Source organism: Cupressus sempervirens, chromosome 10 (genome assembly GCF_028749045.1).
Source record: "Cupressus sempervirens isolate cs-2001-9-10 chromosome 10, ASM2874904v1, whole genome shotgun sequence".
NCBI lineage: Eukaryota > Viridiplantae > Streptophyta > Pinopsida > Cupressales > Cupressaceae > Cupressus > Cupressus sempervirens.
In genome coordinates this window covers 524,741,437-524,758,700 of record NC_143127.1, presented here as the reverse complement: position 1 = coordinate 524,758,700, position 17,264 = coordinate 524,741,437, and the positions used below count along the sequence as shown (strand labels likewise).

The 17,264-nt window shown below is 34.9% G+C and overlaps 1 protein-coding gene and 1 long non-coding RNA gene across 4 annotated transcripts in view; one reads left to right on the top strand and one right to left on the bottom strand.

Moving 5' to 3' along the window:
* The window catches only part of LOC149534953 (uncharacterized), a 228,990-nt gene that overhangs the window by 62,250 nt on the left and 149,476 nt on the right, over nucleotides 1-17,264 (top strand). The window lies entirely within an intron of this gene.
* Nucleotides 1-17,264, bottom strand: part of LOC149534954 (uncharacterized) — a 213,763-nt gene that overhangs the window by 61,335 nt on the left and 135,164 nt on the right. For 2 of the 3 annotated variants that reach the window (XM_089804695.1, XM_089804696.1), the window contains exon 15: nucleotides 9,801-9,895. The exons of the other annotated variant lie outside the window; for it this stretch is intronic. In XM_089804695.1, the coding sequence (XP_089660821.1) occupies nucleotides 9,801-9,895 (95 nt within the window). The remainder of the gene's footprint in view (nucleotides 1-9,800; nucleotides 9,896-17,264) is intronic. 3 annotated transcript variants of the gene reach the window in all.

Here is a 17,264-nt window from a genome sequence, read left to right as displayed (position 1 = left end):
GATTTAATAAGTGTAGACACTGCCATTCTCAGCACCCATGTTAACTGCAGCAAATATTTGCTGACAACTGTGATTATTTATAGGGGAGATTCAACATCATCTATTTGTAGTCCAGGTTCTTTAGCTAGTTGTAATTATTGTTGATGCTCTTACTCTTTCTTGTACATAATGCTTTCAATTATATATATTGAATAAAACATGGATATGCTTAGTTGCACCATTTGCTGTCAAATTTTCAAGATCTGTTAATCAATTTCCATAATCTCGTTCAAAACTCAAAAAAGGAGTATACAGTTATGTCTAAAAACATATTAAAACATTGCAAAAACACAAAACCATGAAAACATACACAGAATTCAGCATACACGAAGCGGTAGAACCAACAGCCTTCTTACATATCTCAAGCATCCTCTCTAACAAGATGAAGTGGCATACCTTGTTTCACTAGATTTGAAAAACTCCTTTGAAAATGTCCTATAGAAAACGAGGCGAGATAGTTGCAAGTGAATATTTGAATTTATCTAGCTTTTTCCACCACTTGCTTTACCCAATCTATTTTCCCTATCTTTAAATGCATTGTTCAAGGCATGAACACAACATTGGATCCAAACGATGCGTTTGTAACCAGCTTACACCATCTATCTAGCCAATTTACAAAAGCATGCTAAATCAGTTATAACCTGTACAACATTTGAGAGCCCTGCTGGTTCCCAAAACTGCAGATTGGAATCCTACGAGTCTTGCCAACTCGATGCTGGGATATCCAACCAGTTATGGCCAACTTGACAAGATCGATCAATTCGATCTGAATCCTCTGCGCTTCTAACTTTGCAAAGCGAAGGTGGGTGTACCTAATCCTGAACCAATCACTTGAATCCAAGATACTTATAGCAGATCAACTTGAACATAAATGCAATGAAAGTTTCCCAAAAGTGGCAAGAGATCAATGAAAACTTTTAACTTGCTTTCGAGATTGCAAAGAGTGCTAAAATTATATTGACTTCACAACTTCAACCTCAGAAGGTAAGTGCTTCAAACTTGTATGTTCTGAATTGAAATTGAACCAAATGATTATATAATTGTAAGAGTATTTGATATGAAAAGATATTATAAATTAATAAAACGAGTGGATATATCAACTTTCGAAGGAAAGATATAGAATGGTTGCTAGCATATGGATTAGGAACTATGAAAAAATTAATGACCAATGACAGAGTTCAAAGGAGGTGATAGAGTCAATATTACAAGTTTTAACGTACAACTTTATGAAATATTATATATTTAATCTATAAGCAATTTAATTACCAAGATGCCACGAATCAATTATACTTATGCATATTCAAACTAGTCTAAATTGTTTTTAACTCATACAAAGACAAAATAGGCACAAATATGGAAACAATTTAGTATTTCACAATATCTATGATTATCAAGCTTGAAAAGCTATAATTGATTCAATCCACTTACCCTAATAATAAATTACTTACAGAAATAAAAAATATCATAAAGGACAAACTATATACTATTCTGATTCTAAAGCTTTAAAAATAAAAACTCTTACTGATTGTGCAAGAAATTAAAATTGCAATGAAGACACTCAGCGATGATGCTCTAATTCGTTGCAATTCAATCCCAAGCAACATTAAAATTTTGCTCAATATTCCAAGATCCACCACCTTGGTTCAAGAATCCAGTCTTTGCCAATGAAATATTAATATATCAAGAGTTCGTATATAATATGCAAAAGAATTGCAAGTATATATGAATTGTGCATATTCCATCTCTTGATTTTTTATCATATATTTATAGAATTAGAAGGGTGTTGGATGCCTTTCAAAGCATCACACCTTTTCTTAACAAATAATTAACAAATATAAAACTTTAATTCCTGACCAAAATTTAACCCGCAGTATAATGACTATGCCTTATATTCTCAGTGATGATAAAACTCGGTTTGAATAGTTCGCTCAAATATGTGAATATCCCAGAATCCTCTAACTCCAAATCTGCACATGTTTTTCCTCTTGCACGTATGTTCAATAAACATGAAAGCTTAATATTGGCTTTAAATTATGACAATGGTGACCTCCGCTTATGAATATGAGATATGTGCCTTGTTCTTGTTAAATAAAAATCCTCTCTTCAACAAACTCTCGAGCAATATAAAGTTGTTGCTAATACTCCTTCGCAGTGGATGTTCCTCATATTTTTTCACATGATGGTTCTTAAACCGGATGCTTTGCAATTTTGAAATCTTCTGGTACTTTGAAAATTCTGATGTCGTTTGATCAATACATATCGAACATCCCTTCCATATTACTCATGTTTCTAAATATTGCTAGCCGTCTAAATGAGTGACAAGGCGAAATTAGAAAATCCTTCATGGTGATAAAATTACAAATTTCATTCAATCAATGATCATGTTCAGAGAGTCCTTGTGTCACTATGCATATATTTCCAGACTTTTCCATGTTGTATAATTTGTAACCTTCTCTCAACGTTGCACATCCTTGTATCATTTCGGTGAAGATTTCATCCTCTCATTGCCTTTTCATGGATGCACAGAGCCTCTCTTCTCTCGCACACGTTTATTTCACTTGCAACAAAACAAAGTATTATCAAGTATGCATGTAATGAAACAAAAATCGATAAGTGGCAACAAGTGACTTAAACAATCCTATGGTTCCTAATAAAGAGCATATGATTATCAAAATGCAGGAACAGTATGAGTGTTGGCGATGCTTTCTCGAAGGCTCCACATGACTAGGTAACTCCCATCATGAAATATGTGTCATCCTCTTCCTAGGTGAAAATAAGTACTCCAACTTTCTAGATGCTGTAAAGAATGAATATGACTATGGTAAAAAGAAAAAAATGAATCATAAAGAAGAAGCCATGGAAACATCACTATTTGTCGTTAAGAGTAACCACACAGACACCATAATCAAACCAATTTATCGTCAATCACTTCTCCTATCAACGTCAATGGCTATGGCTTTGTGCTTACACATGCAGGCACCTCTCGATTAGTGCATCATCGTTTTTCAACACTGATGTATAAATATTGTTAATCAATATTTGATTTAGCTTTACCATTATATGAACATGTACATTCTCTTCGTCAAAGTATATTAGAACTCCACTTATTATGTTCATCAGGTCCACTGTTGGGTGCCTTGACTACCAATTCATCAGTTTATGTAAATCACCCGGAGAAAGAGAAACTATTGAATTTTGCATTTTAACTACATGCTCACGCGAAAACTCAAGCCCAAATTGTTAACCCATACTTGGCATTGTCTTGAGGTTGGATCCTTCATTTATTTTCTTATTTGTTCTTGTAGTTTTGCAGACATTTCACACATGCCTGTGAAAGTCACTCTTGGACTTAAACCTGTCCGTGAGTCATTAGTTTTAATTACACATGCCTACAACTACACAATATATTGTGAGAAAGATTACGAAGTTTGGGAACTTGATGAAGCTCTCCTATGTATCTAGCATATATGTGACTGTATTTTAAAATCAATATTGTGTTTACATTGATATCAATGACCTTTTACATCATGAATCTTCAACATTATTCCACAAATGAAGACCCTAAATTTTGGAAAAATGTGGGCTCCATCAAACCCAACCATGCATCACTCAAAATGGTAAATTGGAAGTTTGTATCCTTAAACTTCCTTATAAAACCCATCGCTTTGAGGAAATAAGAACTAGCACAACATATGACTGATATGGATGAGTTGTCAATCTATAATATCAGTCCACCCACCCATCACAATAGAGCAACCTGTACCTATCCATCTTTGCCTCATCCTCCATTAGCACATTATCCATGGAAAAGGTATTGAACGAAGTATGATCTCCAAGGGACAAATGAGGGACCAATAGAGGCTAACTTTCTAATCATTTGTCTAAAGTAAGGGAAATGGGCCACATGAAATGGGATGGCATGAGAAAAATAATTGACAATGATAAACTTTGCAGAAAATTGTACTTGCACAATAAACTTAGCTTCAACTAACCCTGACTTTTCATCACCACGCGCCCTCCTCTTTCCTCTTGTTGCAACTCGATTACTACCAACCCTACATGACATAGGCATAAATCAGTGTGTACTTGAAAAATAAGGTGCAACCTTGTCAAACTTTGAACATCCATTTCCACCTCCAAGTGCAACATATTAAACTCTATCTTCTCAGTTTATATTTTAGTGCTAAAGAAAATTCAACTTCGTGGCATTTAACATCCAAAAAATCAGACCATAACATTGTGTAGCTTCCTCTAAAATCTGTCTTGCAAACATACTCCCTATTGATTTTTATTTTTTTTCATCCACAGGTGTAACAAGTTGGAGAAGAGATTTTTTCTTGGTTCAGTGGCCCTTTGCATATTTTTCCAAGGTTTTTGGAGGGCACTTAAATGTGCTTGGTTGCTGTCCACTACCACTGACAACACATGTTCTTGCACTCCCTCCATATACTTTCACTCCATTCTCACTACTACCATTACTCCCACTGCTGCCCTTGCTTTTTCAGGATTCAATGCAACTTTAATCTGAAAAAAAATTTAAAAATTTCAGACATTTCACACTTCAAGTTCTGAAAAAACTGGGAAAAAAAAAGACTTATCTCTTTGAAGAATTTGGAGTCCCACTACCCTAGATCGAATCTCTTTTCTAGCTAGTTCATTCTGCCCATGCCTAAAAGAGGAGTTCTTCCTTCATAACCTACTATTGCTCCTGTTTTTTTCACACACAAATGTCAAAATGAAAGAAAAACAACTAATCCTCCTTTAGGGTGACCTCAAAGGTTGGTGTTAGAAGAGTGCTTCTGTGCTAGAAATGTAGCGTGCTGAAACCTTCACAGAGAGAACCACTCATTAGAAAAGTAAAGTGATTATTAGATACAAAAAATAAATAAAACCTTGCTTATAAAGGCAAGGAATAATCTGGTAGATAAGAGTAACTGTACAACTACCTGTAACTAAAATATGCACCTAATCAATAACTATGCCTAAGTAAACTTAACCATAGAGTAAATAGTAATTTACTCCAATACCACCCATTAAGCATAATTTAGGAAGAAGAATTGTCATGCAAGATGAGAAAAATGCAAGATGGGTTTTCACTACACAACCATTTTAGGTACCCATGTACAATGCAAATGCAATAAAATCTCTCACAGCCAAAGAAAAGGAGAAAACCTCATGGGACAATACTCCTCTCCAAAAATAGGATAATGCAAATCAACATAAGTGATAGGATTAGTGATGTATAGAGGTATCAATCACACCACCCAAGGACTACATCTATTGCAGAGATCCAAATGATGTCCCTACAAAGGAGGAAAGGTGAGAGACTATGTAACCCCTCAATAGTCAATAATATCTTGCAAGAATGGTAATTATTTTAAGATGATGTATAGTTATACAAACAACTAGTCTCCATAGGAAGACACAAATCCATGCAAAAATGTTGGAATGCCTCCCAATCCGGATAGGAAATAATAGGAAGTTGAAGATGATCTCTCTAAACTTCTCTCATCTCCGTGTCCATGTTCACAAAATAATAATCCAAACAAGTACATGCCTAATCAAGGAAGAAAATGACAACCTAGAGCTGATGTGGAAATTGATTTAGCACAAGCTTCAAAGATAAATTGACAACTAGATTAAGCCATCAAACATACATGTCCTCCATCAAATATGAAAGACAAATCAAATAAATTGACCTAATAAATGGAAAAATCAGCTAGATTAAGCTACTCCATTGCAAAGGAAAATCAAGCAGATTGACCTGTTTAACTACGATGAAATAAATTGCTGATATTATGCCAAATCAAATGAAGGGAGACAGATGAAGCTCTAGGGAAGATTGACCTTTGGTCACATACATCACTAGCTACTAAGAATGGGGAAAAAAGTTGCTTGAAAATGAAAGTTGGGTTAGCACCTAGGGATTGGCCCCCTAGATGCCCATGTGACCTGATGGAGCCTGGATTTTTCACAAAATTTAGAGTCCCCAGTTGTGAAGAGATGTTGCATATCAATGTCCCATCTTTAAGATGTTAACAAGGATTACTCACCTCAAACAAGAGCTTCTTTAGGGATTCCTATTTGAACATTATGCAAGCATGCGGCATTGACATATACAAAGAATTAATATGTTCAACATAAACAGCCATATAGAGATGACAGTATGCATTCTCATGGCAGACTTTATGAGATATTGTGCGCTTCTTAATCTATTATGAAATGCTTTCTCTGAATATCTGTGTCCCTATCCCTTCTTATTGTTTAAATTTCTATAAACATTTTAAAATTCGGATAGGTGGACTGGGTTATTATTGCATTTTAAACTTGATAAACATAAATATTGTGAAATATTTAATTGGTTATGGATTTATGTCTAGTTTGTCTCCATAAGAATTAAAGTGCATCCTAGACTAGTTTAAAATTGTGTTTGTATAGTACATTTGTCACATCTGGCTTATTAATATGTTTATAGTGCAATAAGTTTATAAAGTTGTACGTTTCAACTTATAATATTGACTCTGTTTGCACATTCAATTAAGCAATGATCTTTACATTACTCTCAATTCATTATCTATATGCTGGCAATTGTTTCATTTCCTTCCTTTGAAGAATTAATAGTTTCATTTGTTGCAATATTTCATAATAATTACTTTTACTTAAAACACTCATGTATTCATTCATTATTCTTAATTCATAATTTGCAAGTTTAAAGTTCTCTATAATTCTTGCCATTTGTAAAACTTTTGTTGTATTCATATTCTAACCAATCTACTATAAGCATCCTGGGCTTTAGTGTTTTCTTCAGGATTTGCTACACCCTTCTTGGTCTTGCAGACCCAGAAGTTCAGGGAACTTGGACTACACTATTTAGTTCCATCAAGTTGGCCATAACCGGTTGGACATCCGGGTATCGAGTTGGCAAGACTTGTAAGAATCCAATCTGCGTTTTTGGGAACCAACATGACCCTCAATGCCCTATGGTCAATCATCTATAAGTTGGTGAGTACCCGTGGAACCAAGCACACTAGATCAATCCCCAAATCAATGAGCAAGCTTGTGGATCAAGGACCACCACTGATGTGAAAGAACTTTCACAAGCAACATTTTCCATCACACAATAAGGATGGTGAGATGTGGGAAATACAAATAGAGAGTTCTCCTTTTGTGCAACACATAATACCATTGTGAAAGTGTCGCTCATCGAATCATGGGCTCATATTTTTTTTCCTCACGTAAAAAATAAACTAATTGCCAAAATAATTACTAGAGACTTGAGCAATATTTAAAATCCAAAACATATTGCCTGTGCAATGACCACCACTAATGTAGCCAAGCTCATTGCTAGAAACAAAGAAGGGAAGAAAATATAGAGCCTAGGCAAAGGCCTCAAGCATGCAATATCAAGCATTAAGTTCTCAAAAGATGGTAATTACTTAGCTAGCTCTTGGGCAGTTAAAGTATGGTTTGCTTTTGATAGAAGCTTTTGAATGGAGCTTGACAGGCACATGGAATACAGCAACCCTCTAGATAGTGTATCACTATCAATAGCACTACCAACCATACCAGAATACGAGGGTCCAAATATATGAGGATGCTAACCTAAATAAGCTAAAAATCCTGATGAAAACATTAATTCAACCAGCAAAAGAAGTCAGCCAATCAAACTTGACATAGTTGGCAATCCAAGTGAACAAGGAGCACATCTCAAAGCATGCAGTAGATTAAAAAACTATTGCTGGGTTAAAAACATGCTTCAACCAAGTCTTGCACTAACAACAAATCTATCGTTGTCAGTATATACAATTCCCAGTTATTTTAAAAAAGACATTTAATGCAAAATGATGTGGCAAAAAAGAATAAGTGCACTAAAAAGCCTCGCTAAAAAGTATACAACCCACCAACAATTGATACCGCAAAAAACATAGATATCTTTCTCACCAAATGGAAGTGCACAGATGTGTCAGTGACAAAGGATAGGGATTCTCCAAAGGTGCTAATAACCAGAAGGAATTGTTGCAGAAGGGAGTATCTATAAATATCAAGGATCTAGAATGAATAGCTTCTAATTAAATCAAGGTGATTGTTTGATTAAAAACAAAAGTGCGAATAATCCATCTCACTTGGTTGATAAAGGTCTCAGACTGGAAAGAGTTGCAGATTGTTAGGCTTTGATACTATGTTAGAGAAATAATCTTGAGCAACGATTGAAACCTACAAAAACTTTCATAGAGAGAACCATTCACCAAAAAAATAGATTGATTAATCAATACAAAATTAATGTACAAAGCTTTTATAATAAAGTTGAGGAATAATTTGGTAGACCGGATTAAAAGTACAACTGCTAGTAACTAAAATATAAGATAATAACTATACCTAAGTAAACATAAGAGCAGAGTAAATAATAATTTACTCCAACAATTTGGGCACACATAATTATTAAAAAAAAATGTTTACTTTCACTTGAGATGTTTTCCTTTTAAGTTTGGGTTTTGAGGACATCCCAAATATCCCCTATTGCTCTTGAGAGGATTGGACATCCATGGCAGCAATCTACATCATCCATTGCTTCCAAGGAGGTTTCTCCCAATTTTCAGGTGAATTTGGGATGACCCAGGGATGTCCTTGAGTCGTCCCCAAGAAAAGAACATATTTTTAGGCCTAGAGATGCATCCCTAGATAATGTTGTAAATTTGCCTTCAATAATTTCAAATTGGAGAGATCCTAAACATGCCTAGTGGCAAGATGATATGTTACCAGCATTTGAGTCTCCTCATCTATGGTGTATACATTTTTTATCCACTTTAAGTGATAATATTTTGCATGACCAAATTGACACAATTGACCGTGGTGTCCTGAAAATATCTACAACCTAACCAAAGCACCTACTACCTTGAAATGCTTTGCATCATCCATACTAATTTCGATGTTGTCAATGAAGGAACAACTACAAGAAGTGGGTTCAACAATAGTTGTTCCTTTGCTACTCTACCAAGCTTCTGCAAGTGTGAACTTGATTTCTCTAATTATCCTCAAATACAACACGTAGATCAAACCTCTCATGCTCAAACACATACCCTACACCTCTAGTTCTAGTTGTTGGGGATGCAAGATTGTTCATATTGGCCCCAGAAGAGTCCCCTAATAACTAGAAGTTTAAAGAATGTCACATTGTTTCAATATTAAGCTTTTTTTATACTTGGGGCTCATTTCTATGTTTATGCATTCAACCTAAGTCAATCCGCAAGCATGAATTTGACCCAAAATGAGGAAAAGTTTGTTTTCTCTCTGCAAGTTTTTTCTTCTATCATACTCTTCTCCTATCTAACTATTTCATAAACTCAACTTACTATTCATCTTTTACTACCCTAATCCATATGGATCAACTACCCATAGAGAATGTGGGCTTACATGGGATGTTTTTGATGGACCAAAATTATGGTAGAGAGGAATAGTTCAAACTTCAATATACAAAACCTTGGTGATTGCCAAGGAATGCATGTATGCTAAGCCTATCTTTCTAAATCATTTCCTAGTGTACGATCTCTAACATCTAAAACTTATCTTTAATAGCATGCTAGCATTACATATAAAAATAATTAATCATGTTAGTTTGACTTCCTAGTTTGTAATCAGAAGAGGTGCTAACTAAATGGTTTCATTTCTCTACTTATATCAGTTTAACAATTTAATTAACTTTTCATTTACATATGTTGATAACTGAATACTAACCTTGAATTTAGCACTAGAGAAATGCATACCTTAAATGTACCAATATTTTGTTGATGTGCAAGACTCAATAAAGCCATGTAATATCTCTGTTCTGTTACCGTACCATCTCCATGATGAAACATCCCTACAAAAGTAGATAATAGTAGTAAATTACAGCATATCTTGCAATTAAGAACCATTACAGAATGAATTATGTGAGACTCCTTGAGAAAAAAAAAATTCTCATTAATTTAAAACAATATAGAGATTACTCCATAAAGAGAAAACTTCTCACTCATATTATTTGTATACAAGGATTTCATCCTTCATTAAATCTTCTCTAGGTCACATAGATATTTGTCAACATTCTTTCCATTAACATGTTTCAAAGGAAACAGTGTTTAGTTGAAAGGTTTGTTCCAAAGTTCAGATTGTTAGTGTCCATAAGAATTTGTACATAAAGGATAGAAGTTGAAATTTAATTAATTGATTTTTTTATGTTGGCAAGTTGGGTTTTATTAACTTAATTAATTTTGGCCACTTGAATAACACAATAGTAGTACTCTAGAATTTAATATGAATGGTATATTTGTTGGAGAAGAAGATCGCAAGGTTCCAATGAGAAAAAAGAAAGAACCATACCCAATAGCATAAATTAATTCAAATACAAAATATAAATGATGGGGTAGAAATACACAAGATGTATTCACGCATACAGCTCCCAATGACAATGCAAAAGAGGATTGAGTGAAGCCTCTTTCTCTTAGGGCCCGTTTGGTTGCTGGAATACAATCAGAATAGGAATAGAAAATTAGAATTCATTTTTAATTCTCTGTTTGGTGCACCAAATCAGAGTTGGGAATAGGAATACGTATTCCCATTTTGCCCCAAAATGAGCATTTGTCCATTCTCCAAAATACTTGTAATTGGAATTGCTATTCCCATTCCCATTTTAAATTTTTCTTATTTGAAAATGTTTTCAGATCTGCTTCATTATAACTTCCTGTTGAAGCTCCCCAAAATGAAAAATCATGACCATTTTCAAACTGATGATACTGAAAGAATATATATATTCCTCTTGCAAAAATAACAGCAATTTCGGTTTTTACACAGCTCTACGAAATGGAGGACACGAAAATTATGAGTGACGAGGAATACCAAGAAAACATATATTTTTAGCCCTCCAACTGAAGAAGACAATGAATGGAACGAATATCTTTTGATGGGGGGAGCATTGTTTCTGGGCATTCTTCTTTCCATCTTTGTTTTCTTCTATTACGTCTACTTTCAAATGGATTCACATGCACAGCCCCACTGGTGCCGGAGGCCCTGGATTTCCAGAACTTGTTGGTTTTCTTTGAGAGGAGGAGCAGGTGTTCAACTCTTCTTTTCTCCGGCGAATCACGGGCTTCGCCGGGAAGTTGTAGATGCTCTCCAGGTTTTTGTCTACAGGCTAGAAAATTGAATAGATAAGCTGAAAAACTGCAGATACTAAAACCCTCTATAAATTATGTTCAATTCAAGTTTGTGCAACCAAAAAAGAGATTAAAGGAATTGGATTGTAATTTCCTATTCCCATTCCCCATTTCCATTCCCATTCAAATTTTTTCTTATAATTCCCAATTCCTATGCCTGCAACCAAATAGGCCCTTAGATTAACAAAGAAAAATGATGAGGATATATATATATATATATAGCTTAGGATTTTCGTCCAATTAATACTAGAGTGTTGTACCCAATCCAAAAGCTAATATTCATACAGCTTGATAACCATTTGCTATTGATTGTCAAGATTCATCATTATTATTTCTGTTCCAGAAGTAAAGATGTCATATCAACGCCCATGATTTTAGCTATCTAATTCTTGTAGATTGATCATGGTTGCAATATTTTAAGTTAAAGATGAGTCCTAAACTATGGTGGCTCTGATTTGGAGCTGCAAACAAATAAATTGGCTAGTGAAGGCCAGTTAAACAATCCTAAGAAGTGCAATTTTAGAATGCTAAAAAGTTTAGCCAGCGAGTTGATTTGAACAAAGGAGCGATGAAGATACAAAGGCACAAGTTTGGATTTAGAAATGAAAACATAAAGATAGTGCACATTCTTCCAAATCAGCACATGATGATATGGATCAAAGGACGGCAATAGCATGCAAAATATCACATCAACAAGAGTTTTGTTGTTCATCATATATCCCAAATAATAGATCAATGAAACTCACCCTTCATATTTTGCATTCTTTCTCAAGATAAATTCATTTTTCCGGATCCCATACTTTTTTCATCTCTTCTAGAAATAACATTTTTTATGATAGAGCACACAACCTCTAAAACTAGCATACAAACACTAAATGCTTACATTCAAAACATATTATCTACAACAATGCATCAACTAAGTAAACTAGCAAGATCACCAGTTCTAATACCACTATAATAACTACTTTAGGGTCTTCGCTCAAATCCATACAAATTTTTTGTGATCACTCAAATTCCATCTCTGTCTAATCATTGTAACGTCCCATTTTTAGGGACATTAGAAATCAATCATATAATTAAGTTTTAAAGTTGTCAAATCATATCAAATTAAACGACAACTTAATAATGTATTGAAATGACTTCATTGGAATTTAATAAATAAATTGTCATTTTAATTTAAGAGAAAGGAATAAAAAAGAGACAAAAAGGGAATTCCAAGAGACACATAGAGGGAATACGAAAAGTCACAGTAATGTGGTATTAAAGTACATGCAAAAGCTCATTTTCAGCATGCTCGGTTTTATATTTTGGTTTCTCTTGGAGAATCGGGGAAGCTTTGGTTTTCAACAAGTGTGAGGATAGAAACCTTCAAACTTATAGGCAGCGGACGGAAACCCATTGTCTAATGAAGATATCATTCAAGTGTGTCACTTTGTGCTTCAAATTCATACTTTGGTTATGCAACCTAACTGTAAGTTTTATGGCCATAATTAATTTATTTTTTTGTTTCTCAACTGAAGATTTAAAGGCAAAATTCATATTTCATTTCAAAATCTCTAGTCTAGCCTGATATTTTATGATTTTCAATATGATTTGTTCGATTTATTGAAATTTACTGCGTGCAAATTGTTGTGAAATTTTGTTGATCATTTGGTTTAAAAAATGTAGAGAAATATCCTAGGGGGATAGTACATTGGTATCAAAGCCTACTTTCTTGCCAATTTGTGGGATAGTACAGGTGTCTTCTGCCAAGGAAGAAAATCACAAAATGCAGGAAAAGTCATCCTCTCTTACATTTGACAGCCTAAGGGTTGGTGGTATCAAATATTAATATCTCAAATAGTTGAACTCTTCATATTATAGTGGCTTCCTTTGAATAATTTATCATTTTCAAACATTAACGCATACCTTATCATAATGTATTACCCCAGATGGATATTTTCCCAAATTTCTTCATCAATACTTTATGAAATATAATAGATAATTTTATGTAATAAACACTAGCAATATTAAACAAAACATACTCTTATAAAATACACAAAAATTGTTATTGCGTTATAAACCAGCAATACAACATGATATAGATTCCAAACTTACAAACAACAACAAGAGTCAGAGTGAAAAAATGCATAGAAATGAACCTGTGATTTCAATCTGTACTCCATTACGAGTTCATCCCCAATAATGAACTAGTTTTGCATCTGATTTGTTGAGAAGAGTATGAAGGTCTTCGTTCTCAGGTTTGGAAATGAAAGCTGGTCACTTCCAAGTTTCTCCAAGAGAAAACTGCTATGAAATCCAATAACCAAACATAGCTGCAATTGAGTTCCTCTCCCTTCTTTAAGCTCAAGTAGGTGATTCTTCACATTCCTCCTTTTGTCTTTTGTCTTCTTCCCCTTTCGTCACCTTTTGATCTCCCTTTTAATATTAAAATGCCTTTAAATAATCTCCCTTTAACTCCATTTAAGTCGCTTTAAATCCTCCCTCCTTGAGATTGATTTCCCTCAAGCAATCATAAGTTTGCAAACCAATACCAGAGTCCCATATCCATCTACACGTTGCTCCAAAGCTCAGATCTATAACTATGTAATCAAGATGTGTCATACTGTGGAATCAAGATTAAGGGCGAAGCTCATCTATTAGTAAAATCTCTGGATCTCATGTCAATCTACGAAACACCACTACAACTATAGGTTGCGTTACTATAATCATAATTGCATCAAATCACAAATTGTGTAGTATATCAACATAATCCACACAATATATCAACATAATCCATGAGGTGCAAAACATTTATCTCGTCAACTCTTGGATCCCAAACTAGCCTATCAAATTGATCTTGGGCGTAGAAATAGATATCTAACAATCCACCAAATTCCTGAATCAGCCAACTAAACAAGTAGATGCCAAACACACTCCTGATATGCATGAAAATCAACTCATCAGATCTCCCAATATCGCTTCCATAACTTGAATCATCAACAATGATGTTGTTGTGCCTTTGAGCATGAAAGGTAAACATCTCATATGGGATATGCCTTTAGTAGAGATGACTCCTCAAATTTGCATACAACTCAATGCTCTGTGTAGACCATGTCAATTTTGAAAATATAATAGTAGACCAAGTTCAACAACCACTGACAACTAAAGTAGGCATAAAGATAAAATCACCAATCAATAATTAGACTATTATCATGTCATAAGAACCTAGTATTAAGGCTATAGTTGAGCGGTGGGAACCTTCGATGCTCGCCAAAGCTAACTCTAGACTTTCCAATCCACTACCAAAGTGATTGATCAAATCATTCTCTTTACCAAAGAAATGACCATCGCCGAATGAAATTTAAAAATTGGTATCACTTGATTCGTTCCCAACCTTATCAGAAAACATTGGTACCTTATGATAATGTAAAGCCATACAGCTACTATTTTATAAGTCAGAATGTTTTAATCTAACTTCTTGTTAGTCCTTTTCATTATTATTAGCATAATATGACTCATTGGAATAGGAGAGGTGGAAATGAAATGACCAATTTCATCTTCACCAAATGGTGTTGATTCCTTCAACAAGTTGTTTAATCTCCTTGGCCTTTAAATTATGATCATCTTCCTTGTGAGTGACTGACATAGAAATCTGATTTTCAGTCTGTTGTAAGGATTAGTACGTCATCCTCCTCTTTATCTACCGCATGTTTCATGGCCATATATCTATCTTTGAGCAAATTCAAGTAATCATATTTCATTCTTTCCAATGCCCTTTTTGGAATGTGAAGGTACGCACTATTAAATTCATTTCTTTATCCCCCTTTTACTTTCCTCGATTTGCACCTCCCACAACATTTCTTCAAGGCCTCTATGGGTATTATCAAAATGTACCAGGGCAGCAACAATCCTTTCATTTGAGACCTTTAGGTTATCCTCCGAACTATATGCTCCAAATTCCTCATCTAAACAAGATTTTAGATTGATCTTTCTAACCAACCTCTATAGTGTCATCACAATGATTTCGCTCATGTGTGCAAGTTTGCACAGTCCTTTGGTTGGAAGTAATTTTGTCATTTGCTGCAATATTCTCCTCCACCTAAAATTGCATAACCCCATCTTCTATAAGGTCATCGTTCTTAAATGGTTCATAATCATAGAGAGATTCATTTTCTTCATTAGAAACGTCAAAATGCTTGTTAATAACAACTTCCAAGTCACCAACTAAGAGGCCGGCGTATCCTTTACCATTATCCATAGCTGATTCCAACTCCTTGCAAGCTTGGGGATCATTATAATGGAGCCACCCTATTGGATTCTTATCTTCTTCAATGCTGATCTAAACCTTTTGGGGTCACTCTGCTTCCTTGTTGTTTTCACACATGTGATGGGTACATGAAATGGGACAAAATGAAAAGAAAAAAATCTAGCAATGGATGCCTCTATAGCTTCCCGTTGATGTGCACTAAACATAGCTTCAATTGATTTTCCCTTGTCACCCATCTACCTCTTTCCTCTTGTTCCAATGCTACTAGCACCAATAGTGGGTGAGAATGGCCTAATGATTGTACACTTGAGTGAGTAGGTGTTAGACTTGTCAAACCTTGTCTCCCAATTTCAGTCTCATTATGCAATCTATGACACTCTAATCTCTCATCTTCGATTAAGTTTGGACAAGCTATAACCCCAAGACATGTAATACTCAAAAAATGAGACTTAACCCTTGTATAGCTGCCCCTAAAATCATCTAGACAAACATGACAATACCATACGTTAGTCCCTCCTATAATTTTTTTTTCTTTTGACCCCTAGGTGTGACATAATGGAGAAAAGCCTTTTTTCTGTTGAAAGGACCCTTTGCATAATTGTTCATGATTTAGTCTCAGGTTGAGTCTCAGATTGTGGCTGCCCACTACTAGCTACAACTACTCTTGTTGCTGCTCATTTTGGTTTTTGTGTTTTTAAGAGATTGAAGAAAGAAGTTGAACTGAAACAACACAAAAATTTAAAAATATATTAAAAATCAGACTACTTTTAGCTAAAAATTTGGAAAAAAATGCAAAATGCAAGCATGGAACCATGAATAAACTCACCTCTCAATCTCTTGCTTTCTAAGATGACAAAATCACTCCAAAAGGCCCTTCTTGCGCTCAAACTCAACCTTCAAACCCTTGTTACTGCTGCCATAAGAGAGAAAAATGAAAAACTTGTGCATGACCAATGAAATCACCATGTGCAAATAAAAGCCAAGTTTTTGGCTTTGTAAGGAAAGGAGGAAGGCGAGTCCAATAAAATGACCCCAAAGAAGTAAACCACATTTTTTAATTGTTTTTTATTTTTGTGTTTTGATGTCCATTAACTTAGGGATGGATGGCCATCCCCAGATGGTCCAGGGTCAACTGCAGCATTCTTGGCTGTACCTGACACCATAGTTGAAAAACTTGGACTCAGCAACAACTCACCAAGCCCCCTAAAATTTTAATCGGGAAAAAATCGGCCATTTAAAAAAAAAACTCAGGAAAACTTGGGAACCTAAAAAAATCGCTAAAATTTAATTCAAAATACATTTTTTTGCAAATTTCAATGAGAAGATGCATCTAATCCACTTTGAATTGCTTGCAATCACCTAAGAATACCTTGGAACCCTTCTTCTCTCGTCTCTTCAAGCCTGTGATCGCATTATAGAAAATTGGTGTTGCAAAAACGAACTTTTCTGGCCTATATCGCTCCTGCTAACGTGCAATTGAGTTTTCCTTTAAAACTCGTGATTGTTTCGTAAAAACTCACCAAAAAATCGGCAATTAGTCTGCCACTTTTTTAGAGGGGCCAAATTTTTAAAATGGCGAGTTTTCCTGCCAAATACTCGTCGGCCGAGAAAACTTGGCGATTACCTGCTACTCGCAGAGGAATCGACGAGTGTGCCAACTATGCTTGAGACATTCGAACATCCCTAGTTTTCCTGGGTGACATCTACAAGTTTACAAGACATCCCTAGTGTATTTCCAAAAAGGGAGATAGGGAGGAGGGGGAATTTCCTGGCCATCCCCAAGTCCCAAA